We start from the raw sequence: 11,426 nt of genomic DNA on the forward strand, positions 1-11,426 counted from the left end.
GAGGGGAAAAAATATAAAAGCCTGGTAAAAAAATAATGAAGGGGGAAAATAATTTTTCTATCTAGTTCTCCAAATGAAAATTCTTCTGTATGTGCGTGCCCTTATTTTGTGTGTGGGAGTGATAGAGAGAGAAACTTCTTTGAGGTTAATCTGTCTCCTTCTTCTAAGCCCCCATTTGAATATTTAAACTTAAAGATGATGACAGAGGAGATGCTGAGGGCAGCGGTCCAGGGGCAATTCGGCAAAAAAAAATACTGCATAATTTTATTTAGATTTTATTTTTACTAGAACAAACAACGAATAGAAAGAACAGCATTAAATCTACAGACTGTAACAAAAATCGTTCCCGACAGATGACACCTACAAGTTCCTTTGGTTTCATAACTACAAAGCTGTCAAAGCTGATGCATATTTCAGCGTCAGAAAATAGGGAGTCGAAATGGAGAGGAGGAAACGGGCTGCGCTTCCTAGTGCACTTCAGAACAAGCCCCGGATAGGGAGGCTGCAGCCTCCGTTACCCTGCGCATCTAAGACGAATAGTTTCTTCTTTCAAATAACTGCGCCGCGTTAAAGAATAAAAATATCAAGTCACTTTAAACAGGAACCAGAGAAAGACCTTTCCATTTGTCAGACTCACTAATTAGGGAGCTGCACGCACTGGGCGAAGATGCCTTGCCCTGCTTCCCGCCCCGCTCCGATTTCTCCGCGAGGGAATGTTTGCCAGAGTGTAACGAACAGTTTCTGATGGCTCGACTGGATTTGTGCAGAACTTCCATTCCCCCCGCCTTGCTGTTAGCCATGTCTGGAAAGGCAGAAATCGGCGGGCCCCTTTACAGCTTTACACGCGCTCATTAGGGAGACGCTCTCTCTTAGGGCCCTTTCTGCCTCTCGCTGGCAAAACCCATCTCTGTCTCCGCTTCGATTATTACCAGCCTCGCTCCCTGGTGCCGCTGCAAAGAGGATCTTCCTCCCAGCGGCTGCCATGGATTTCCATCCCTTTCTCTCTCTCTCCCCTCTTGTCTTTCCCATGCCGATGCTTTATTCCCTGGCTCTCCGCGGATGAAGCGCTCAACTCCTCGGGAGCCCCTCAAGGGAAACCCTGGTCCCTTTAATCCTCATCCCGCTTTAATTCCCTGGTGCTGCGACCGGGACCGACTGACACCTCCACCCCAGGCCACGGCTTCCCATTTCCCCGCTTGTAATCCCAATGGGAATGGCCCTGGCTGCTCCCTGGGGGGCTCTGGCATCCCCCGCCCGCGGAAAAACCGCGGTGGGCGCCAGCTCCCTGGCTGTAAAATTGAGCGCGCTCCCCCGAGGGGAGATTTACGGGAAATTAAGTGGCTGATTTCGTAGCTGCAGCTCCTGTGCGAGAGCGCGGGGCTGATGTTCAGAGAGATGACAACCCCCGCGCCCCCTCCTCGCGAGCTCTTGAGGAAAACACAACAAATTTACACTGTTTATGGAGCTCTTTTTCGCCTCGAATCAGCCGGAACACGGCCGGAGGAGAGCCGCTCGCTCTGCTCGCTTGCTTCATGTCTCCCTGCACAATTTTAGTCCTGGAAGAGATTCGGGTTGAACTTGTGTCCATCAAGCTGACAGGAAGGAGGGAAGGGAGCCTGAGGAGGGGCTCAGAGACAGGGGCTCCCGTCGTATAAAAGATGGAAATAAAATATTAAGGCATTTTGCTGTCTGCAGACTGAAGGCCTAGGAGATTTAGGTGGGCCAAGCACTACCTTCACAGCACAGCAGTGCTCCTGGGAAGCTCCATAAGCTGAATTTTTGGGTGTATTTTTTAATGGAGGGAGCCAGGAGGGAGGAAACTCCCTTTAAGTCCTCCTCAGTGCTGCTCGCCGGAGTATGGGAGCAGGGCAGCTGCCCAGCACCACACAGACCCTTACAGAGCAGTTCCAGCAGAATCACCCGGTGTGACCGCCCTGCCTCACCGTTTACAACAGGCTGCTCCGTAGGTTATTCGTGTCTCCTGACTCTTTTGTCTGCTCCAAGGTCATGGGCACCCACTCCGGCTGCCCTTCTCCGCTGGGCACGAGGGCCAAGACTGCAGGTCTGACCTGCTGTGCACGGGTGCCTCAGGGAAGGATGTGTGGGGCAGAGGGATGGAAAGGGCCTTTCTCCCTACACCACTCCCAGAACATCAGGGAATCTGCACCAGGCAGGGGAAGGGATTGCTAACCAGTGACCTTGGGATGTGTATGTGTAAGTGACCCTAGAGTATGTATCTATAAATGAATGTATACGTGTGTGAGCATACACAGGGAAATGCACACCTGGATGTGCAGGTAGGCACGCAGAGGGCTGCCTGTGGATGTGCATGTGAACTGCTCCCATGTGGGAACCCTACTGCCTTGGCCGGCCCTGCCTTCCCTGCAAGGAGGTCCCTTCCTCGTGTGGGGTTTCTCCGTGCACTCCAGGAGCAGCAGCTCCAGCCGCCCCACACGGCCTAGATGACAGAGCAGGGCCCTGTCCCCACCGCTGGTCACATCACGGCCAACAAGGGCTCCCTGGGGCTCAGGGGACAGGCAGGCTGGCCGGGACACAGGGACAAAACCACCCTGTCACAGGGACGGATCATGTGTGCTGCAGTTGAAGGTATGATGAGAGCAGCAGACTTGTCTGTCATTTCCTGGGGGAAAAACAGCCCCCCAAACCAAGGTCCTGTTCCTCAGTGCAGACTCCTCTTTGCCCAGTTATGTTGCCTCCAGAGCAACTAAACCTCATCTCTCTGATCATCCACAGTGGTGTTTCAACTTCTTAACCTAAATTATATTTGTATTGCCACTCCTGTGCACTTTGGGGATGCAGCAAGGCTGTGTTCAGATGACTCCGCACCCAGACTGGTCACAGTGTGAAGGCCAGACCTTGGCTTTAGATGTCAAGGGAGCAGGGAGCTTCTAGGGATGGGACACTTTGCACTTCTGCAGTGACCTGTGTACACCTGGCATGCAGGTGGCTGGGTGGGCAGACAGAGGGATACAGACCTGGCTTTGCACCCGAGGGTGGGATGCCTCCTATTTAGCGAGGGGTTTGGGAGCTGTCTTGCTGCTGTGTGGGGTTGTGGAGCAGCGCCGGTCTCAGGGCTGAAGTCGCTGTGTGGAGCAGCCCTCTCTTCTTGCCAGCATCGTTTGTGCCGGAGGCGGGAAGAGGGACGTTGCTCCTGTACATCCACCCGCTGCTCCCTTCCCGCTTCCCTCCCTCCCCTCCTCGTGTCCCGGCCCCTGCCAGTGCCGCGCCCTGCGGCGATGGGAGCAACACGCGGTTTCCCGAGGGGTTCAGGGTGTCTCCGGGGGGCTCGGGGGAGGGGAGCCCCTCGGGAAGCCCCTCGGGGCGCCCTTGCCGGCGCCTCCCGCCTCTCCCCGCGCCCGGCGCCCTGGCCCGAGGTGGCAGCGGCCGCGCAGGGGCTGCAGCCGCGCGCTCTGATTGAGACGTCCCGGCCACGAGCGGCTTTATCCGGTCCGCCCCTCCGCCCCTCGCCCTCCCCCGCTCCCTCCTTCCCTCCCTCCAGACTCGCTCCAGGTCTGCGCGCGGCGGAGTCCCCTGGAAGCACCGGGGAGGTGCCCAGGGCAGGTGCCTTAAGGCCGAGAGGGGCAGCCCCGGGCTCGACGCCTTTAGGCGACCAGGGGCTTCTCGGGGGGTGCCCAAGCAGCCCAGACCAGTTCTGGGCTCGCGGGATCAGAGGTTTCCTCCACTTTCTGGCCCCCGCTGCGGCGGGAAAGCGCGGCCGGCTCCGCGCGCTCCCCTCTCTCCGGCGCCGTCGCCGCCGCCGAGGGCAGCGGCTCAGGGAGACGTGAGCGCCGTCACTTGCTGAGGCCCTTTCATTTCCTCAGTTTCTCCCCGAGATCTTTGTAATCGTCCCCGCTCCAGGAGGAGCGTCCAGGCGGGTGGAAGTCTGAGCACAATGAAACCTGAGAATTTCTGTCACTTTCTGCATATGGTCCGAAGTGCTTTAATCCCAATTAGGGGCGGCTGACACACGGTCCTATTCATCCCAATCAGCTCTTGAATACATTTGCCTAGAAATGAACTTCACAAATAGACTCTCTCCTAAATGTGCCCAACAGCAAGGAAAATCGAATTGAGGCAGGGACTCATTCTAAGGCGATCGAGGGAGAAAAGGTATGAATTTATAAGGTACACCGAAACATTGCAATTCAGCAACAAGTTTACTGACTTTTATTTGCACCATGTCAACCGAAAGAACCAAGAGATACGGCGGGGGCTGCGGGGGGAAAATCCGGTTAAAAGGCAACTTTAGACAGACTTTGAATACTTTATGCGGCAAGTTTCGCCTCCAATTGAAGCTGGGCTAAAAGACAAAAAATCGCAGACCGTACGCTGGAATTTTTAACGAGCGCAAAATGTGTTTGAATCCGATCTCGGCTGCAGCTCGCCGCCAACAATAAGAATACCAAATCGCGATCCTGTCATCTGCCGGGGTTCCCATAGAACCTGAATCACTATTCAGAGGCTGCTTTAATATCCCACCCGCATCTCGTCTGCCCCGCACAGCTGGTTGGAGCCGCCCCGAGGCGGCGCCCATCGGCATCGCGGCCGGGGGCGTCGGGGCTCCCGCCGCCCAGAGCTGCCATGGGGAGGCTGGGGGGTGGAAAGGGCGGAAAGGAAAAGAAAGGAGAAAGGAACGGCAAGGGAAGGAAGTACTGGGAGCGCGGGAAAGCGGGAAGGAAAGGAGAGCGAAGGAGGAAGGAAGGAAGCAAGGAAGCAAGGAAGGAAGGAAGAAAGGATAGAAAGAAAGGGGGAAAGAAAGAGAGAAGGAAAGAAGAAAGAGAGGGATGGTGAAAACTGAAGAGCAAAAGAGTGAAAGAGAGGGAGAGACAGAGAGAAGGAGGGAAGGAAGGAAATTGAGTGAATAGAAAATAGAAGAAAGAAGAGAGACGAGAAAAGAGAGAAAAAAAAAGAGAGAGAGAGAGAGAGAGAGAGAGAGAGAGAGAGAGAAAGGAGGGAAGAGCGAAGGAAGCGAGGCACTTAGGTCTGATTTAGAGAACAGTTTGGGAGCGCTTACTTGGTGCCAGGGTCTCTCAGTCCACGCCGGGCTCCTCCTCCCCTCCGCGGCGCTTTACCCGTCCCATCTCATCCCATTCCATCCCATCCCTTTTCCATCCCTTTCGCGTCCCGTCCTGCCCTGTCCCACCCAGTCCCGCCCTGTTCCCCTTTCCCATCCCGTCCCGTCCGGTGCCGCCGCGGACGGGGCTGCCCGCGCGGAGCGGCCGCCTTTGGAGACGAGGTGACCGACCCCGGGAGGCGGCGTCGCGCCCCCCGACGTCGCGGCCGCCCGTGGGCAGCGCGGAGCCCTCCCTGCGCCCCAGCGGCTTGGTGGCCGCCGAGGAGCTCCCTGGTGGGACATTGCTCTGCGCCTCCGCGCCTCTTTGGATGCCTCTTGTTCCTGAACATTCATGCCTCATTACGGGGCAACCTGCTCAATCGGGGAGAGCGCTGTGCCAAGGGGCAGCGGCAGTTCAGCCGTGGGCATCAATAAGGGCTGCCTCGGAAAGAAAACTCCCGCCGCATCCCTGGGCAAAAGTGATTTCGCTTTAATGGTGTCTCTAGTAGCCCGGTTTAAGTATATAAAGAACGATAGTGGAATGTTTTGATTGAGTCTAAACATTGTCTCTGAATAAAGCTGAAACCATGTAATTAATGTGTCTTTTTAATAAGGGACAATACGGTCGTTCAAGCTATTTAATTTCATTTAATTTTCCATCCCATTTGCTCCAAAGGCTGCTTTTACTTTTAACACCCGGCCTTTCATGCTGCATCTTGCTCCAGTGGGCACATTAGATCGGTTTCACCCTTCCTTTTTAGGGAAGGAAAAATAAAAGAAAATGTGGTTCCTTTCCTCTTTTGTGGACAATTTATTTCACTTGGGGAACTTCAACTTTGAGCCACAGGACAGAATAAAAATTGGAGAACTGGTGTGAATGCTTCCAGAGCAAGAGCTTTTCTTTTCGGAGTGGATGGGAACCAGCCACAATTGGCTATATTAATAAATAACTTTCCTCACAGTCGGCCTTTACATGGTTCTATTGATAAAATTGTTCGCGTGTCGTTCACGCTTTTTGACTCATTAAGGCCTTGGACGGAGCGGCTCCCCAAGCGGAGCAGTAGGGTACCCTGCTCGCCTTGAAAGCCCTCTCGCTACCTCCGCGACTCCTGGAATTTAAGCCGGGACTCATCCTAAAGCCGCTAGGCCAGAGGTTATAGGGACATGTTCATGGCTTAAATTTATTGCCCTCAACTTCTTGTTTATCTTTTTTTTTTTTTTTTTTTTTCCCATTCATGCTGCTGATCAAAGGGGTCATCTTCAGTTCCTCACATCTTTTCCCCCCGCCCGGCTGAAGTGAAAAGGGAACCGTCCTGTCCCCGGGACGGCGGCTGCAACTGCGCCCTGGAGGGCCGGGATCGATGGTCAGGGCAGCCGCTGCGGACGGGCCCCACATTTACCTCGCGCGTGCACATATGGACCGTTATTAAAGACATATACGTGTCCTGCGCTGATTTAGTGCCGCCCCGAGCCGTCCCGTCGGGCCGAGGAGGCGCTGCCCGCTGGGACCATGTGGAAACGTCCCCCCGAGGGCGGCCCGGGGCGGAGGGCGGCGGCGGGACGAGGTGTCGCCGCGTTGGTTCCCTGATGCCCCCAGCACCGCCCCGACGGTAGCGGCATCTCCCGCGTTGGGGGCTGCTCGTGGTGGGAGCTGCTCGTGCTGGGGGATCCCCGCTGCTCTTGGCCCCCACGCACACGCCTGGGGGGAGGGAGCCCGGCCAGGGCAAAACACCCGCGATCTTTGGACGCGATCTTTGGGCTTCGTGCTGCAGGAGGGTTGAGCCGAGAAGCGCTCGCCCAGTTACCTGCTGTGCGACATCTCCCAGCAAGCCAAGGTTTTGGTGTTTTTAGTTTCTTTTTTTAATTTTTACTTTTTTTTTTTTTACTTTTTACTTTTTACTTTTTTTGGCTTGCATTTGAAATTAGGAGGCCTGAATGTTAGTGAAGCTACATTTTTTTTAATCCCTTCATTTGCTTTTGGAAGAAATGGATAAAATCCGTATCAGCAACACCTGCTATTTTGTCCATACTCTCTCTCACAATGTACCAGCAACAGCAGCGAAAATATGTGCTTGGGTACTTTCTTTTCTGGGGCATCTCATAACACCACCAGCTCCCCATTTCATCTTAATCAAAATATTCCAGTCACAGAGGCCGTCGGACATAGTCTGTTCTGATCACTTCCATCTAGTTTTATTTACAGGGTTCGCCTTAGAAAAAGCGATCTCGATGAAAGCACTTTTGGCTGTGGGAGAGGAACCTGTGGCCGTATTAAATAAGGAACCCAGTATCTTCTCTTCGCTCCATGTCTGTGATATCTTGTGTGTCCCTGTTTCCTGACTGTTGCCTCCCTCTGGTTCCTAATGCATCCGCCTGCGAATAAGACGAATTGCAGAGTTTTCCCAGCACTCGCAAATGCAGCGGTTTGTGTTTCACAGGGGCTACAGAGACTCATATTTTCTGTTATTCATCCTACTTCAGGAGCAAAGCTGGTCTAAATAGATTACTGGCCTGAAACGAACCCACTGAAATGGTAATATGGTCCTTCTTAAAAAAAAAAAAAAAAAAAAAAAAAAAAGTGTAGGTATTTTCTGGTGTTTTCCCATCAAGTACCTGCCCAATTTCTGTATGGCACACGCCAGGAATCAATAGAAGTTAACAAGTCCTCAAAACATTCCCCATCTCTTTGTTTAATCTCCTTTACAATAAAGCCAAGGGAAGAGAATTAAAAATCTTTGAAGTATATTAAGCCTCAAAAGGCTCAGCCAAGTAGACTTAAAATAGTCACTTATTTTCCAAAACTGGTTTGTCGGGAAACAATAAAAGGAAGCAAAATTTATGGAGAAATTATACAGTGGATTTGTCACTTAAAATATCGTAACTGTCTCGGGGACAATACCCCATGCTGAGGATTAATGGTCCCTCCAGACCTTTGATTCACCAGCGCCTTTTCTTTGCCCTTGACAAATTGGATTTTTAGGAATGGGAAGGTCGCTTGGCCCATTGTTTGCCGCCCATTCAGAGCGCCTGATTATGCAGGAGGGTTAGGGAACGGCTCCATGTGACCCTCTCGGATGGGACTCGGCAGCTGCTCGAGGAGCGAAACTCTCTCACCCAACTCGGCGCCCTGGAGCACCCGCCTGCCGAGGGGTCCCCTCGCGCTCCCGTTGAAAAGCGGGCGCGCACAGGGCGCCGCGTCACTCTGCGGGCGGAGAAACGCCCGTGCGCATCCCTCTCGCTGCCTCTCTCTGTCACTCCGGCGTCGTTAAGTAGTTGGGGACCCTGCCTGCTCGTAGCCAGAGGCAGCGATGCAAACGAGCCGCGCTCCGGCCATCAGCGTGAACGCGGAGAGCTGCATCCCGGCTGGACTGCGCCTGGGGCCCGTGCCGGGCATCTTCAAACTGGGCAAGTACCTGTCAGACCGCAGGGAGCCAGGACCCAAAAAAAAGGTATTTCCTAGGGTGTCTCCGGCAGCGGCTTCGGCTGGATCTAGCTGTTTTTCTAGCTCTTTCCCCCCCTGCCCTCTCTCTTTTCTTTTTTTTTTTTTTTTTTTTTTAATTTTTTTTTTCCGGAGAAAGACTGCTTCTTCCCCGTTTCTCTCCCACTCTCCGGAACGGGGAGCGTTTGCAGAGCGTCCCGCGGCTTCTCCGCGTTCTCGTAAAATCCCTCCTGCCCCTTTCCCCTGCCCCACCGCCCCAGCGCCGGAGCACCCGGCCCGCCCCGCTGGCTCCTGCGCGACGAGACCGAGGCACCTGCCGGCTCCCTCGCACCGTCCCTGCCTTGGACACGGACCTGCGTGAAAGTGGCAGCCGCTGGATCCCGGTGCCCGAGCCCGAAACTCGGAACTCGATGCCCGGTACCCGGTGCCGGAGGAGCAGCCCCGACCCCTTCCTCGCTCTCTGCCTGCCCGGCTCGGGGCTCGTCGCGGTTCCCCTCCCGCCCCTGCACCCCCAACTAAAACGGGGAGTGCGGCTCTCACCCAAGCCCCGATTTTTATCCCGAAGGTGGCGGGAACTGCAGGGAGAGGCTGGTTTATTCCCGCTTTTCGTTTCCCACACGGCCCGGGCTCCCCGGCCACGGGTGCAGCGCTCGGCCCGGAGCGCGGGCTGCCGGGCCGGGTGGGAGCGGGTCGCGCGTGGGCGCGCGGCCGCCGCAGGTGCCGGCCCGATATCCGCGAGCCCCTGGGCCGGGCCCCGGCACCGCGGTAGCCCGCCCGGCCCGGCTGGGAAATAAAGCGACTCTTAGTTTAAAGGGGCGCGCAGGAGGTGGCAGGAAAGGGGTGTCAGGGACTGGGGGGGGGGGGGGCACTTACCCCGTGCAGCAGGTTTGGGGGGCGAGAGAGCCGCAGCCGAGGCCGCCTGCCGCCCCCCGCGCTCACGCGTTCCGCTCGGGCTTTTAATGCCCTTTAATTGTTTTTAAACGCTCTGCCAGCCCACTCAAATTTATTTCTCATCTGGCTCCATTGGTTTCTCGCTTTAGACTGCTTTGTTCCGATGACTTTTATTGCACGGTCATTGAGCGAATGGGCACTTCATTTTCTCTTTGTATGGGTAAGCAGATTATGAAGTATGGGGCTGCGGAGACTTTGTAGCTGAGCAGACCTCTCCCCTTTCCCCCTCCCAACAATCCCGTGTTTCGTGATTACTCTGCACGGATTCAGAGGCCGCACAAATTCTTCACGACAGGCTAATGACACCTTGCCGGGGCATTTAACACGGCATTAAGCGACCACCGCCACTGCGCGAGGTGCACCGGGGACCCAAGGGAACGATGTTATTTATCCTGCCCATGCTGCATGGTGCTGGAGCATCCTACTCCCTAGGCTCCCCCAACTTTCCTCCCGCCGAGGAGGTGAGCGCCGCAAGTCCAGGAGGGTCCTGCTCAAGGAGGAGGAAGGATGGAAGAGCTGGTGGGGAAACCCGAGGTGCTCCCGCCGCTCTTTTCCAGTCTTGATTCCCGGCACCAGGCGAGGGGCTGCTGCGGGGCGACAGGAGAGGCTTGGGCTTATTCCTGCCATGTGCAAGTGGCAATGACGGCGGTGCCGCTGTCTTCCAGGTGCGGATGGTGAGAGGGGAGCTGGTAGACGAGGCCGGCAGCTCAGCCCTGGAGTGGATAGGTTTGATCCGCGCCGCCCGCGACTCCCGGGAGCAGACGCTGGAGGCCGTGGCGGAGCTGCCCGGCGGACAGGTACCCACCCGCGGCCCCGCCACGCGCCCGCCCCGCAACGCGCCCGCCTCGCGTGGGGCTCCTCGACAAGTTGCCTTTCTCGCCTCCCCGCAGATCTTCTACCGGGCGCTGCGGGACGTGCAGCCGGGAGAGGAGCTCACCGTGTGGTACTCGAACCCGCTCGCGCAGTGGTTTGACATCCCCATCACGGCCACGCCGACGCACGACGAGAAAGGTGCGGGCGCCGGGGGGCTTCTGCGCGGGGCATTAAACCCCCGCGTCTCCTGCGCGAGAAAAAAGCCCCACGGGGTCGCCGCCCCACGGCGGTGCAGCCGCGCACACGCACCAACACGCAAACCCGCACGCGCGCGCGTGGGTAGGTAGAGCCGTTCATCTCAGGTAGGCTGTTTCACTGGCGTCTTTGATGGGAGGTAAATAATAATAATAATAATAATAATAATAATAATAATAATAATAATAATAAAGATTTAAAAAGCAAGATATGCGCTGCCACAGCATTTAATACCAGCACAGCTGCAGCGACTTTTAACCCGCCGCTCTTTAAAATAAGACTCCATCTGCTCATTTGAAGGGGTGATATATTAACTTGGTAACGTATGGAAAGGCCCCCCGTGCCTCGAGTCGTTCCGTCACGGGCACAATTTTATGATCTTTTGATAGAAAAACGGGATTTTATGGAACAATGCTCGTGTTGTTGTGCAAGGCGGCCATTTATCTTCATACGTTTTAAAAACGTTGTTTGCACCGTGTGGGTTCCTCGGCAGAGCTTCGGATGCTCTTCGCGGGTAGCACTGAGGACAGTGACCTCGCAGCGCTCAGGCTGACGTAGGCGCGTCAAGACGAGTAATGGTCAGTTTGTGTGAATTAGGCTGCACTAGGTAAAGATAAAGCCGGCCTCACATAAGTGTGCCCGAGGATAGCAAGCAAGGGAAAGGCGCCAGTCTTGGATCGGTTGCTTGAATCCTCCAGCTAATTCTCGGCCGGGGATTGTACCAGTCGCTTTTCTCCCCCACCTTTCTTTTATTTTTCCTTTTTTTTTTTTTTTTCCCCACCCTTTTCATTTTCTTTACTCCTTTCCTTTCCTTTCCTTTCCTTTCCTTTCCTTTCCTTTCCTTTCCTTTCCTTTCCTTTCCTTTCCTTTCCTTTCCTTTCCTTTCCTTTCCTT

The 11,426-nt window shown here is 55.1% G+C and overlaps 1 protein-coding gene across 1 annotated transcript in view; it reads left to right on the top strand.

Annotated features, from left to right (window-relative positions):
* The first annotated feature begins 8,382 nt into the window (after positions 1–8,382).
* Positions 8,383–11,426, top strand: part of PRDM13 (PR/SET domain 13) — a 6,801-nt gene continuing 3,757 nt past the window's right edge. The window contains exons 1-3 of the mRNA XM_026038311.1: positions 8,383–8,523; positions 10,130–10,261; positions 10,355–10,475. Coding sequence (XP_025894096.1) covers positions 8,383–8,523; positions 10,130–10,261; positions 10,355–10,475 — 394 coding nt within the window. The remainder of the gene's footprint in view (positions 8,524–10,129; positions 10,262–10,354; positions 10,476–11,426) is intronic.

The sequence above is a fragment of the Nothoprocta perdicaria genome, unplaced genomic scaffold (assembly GCF_003342845.1).
Source record: "Nothoprocta perdicaria isolate Ctin4 unplaced genomic scaffold, notPer1 scaffold_207, whole genome shotgun sequence".
Lineage (NCBI taxonomy): Eukaryota > Metazoa > Chordata > Aves > Tinamiformes > Tinamidae > Nothoprocta > Nothoprocta perdicaria.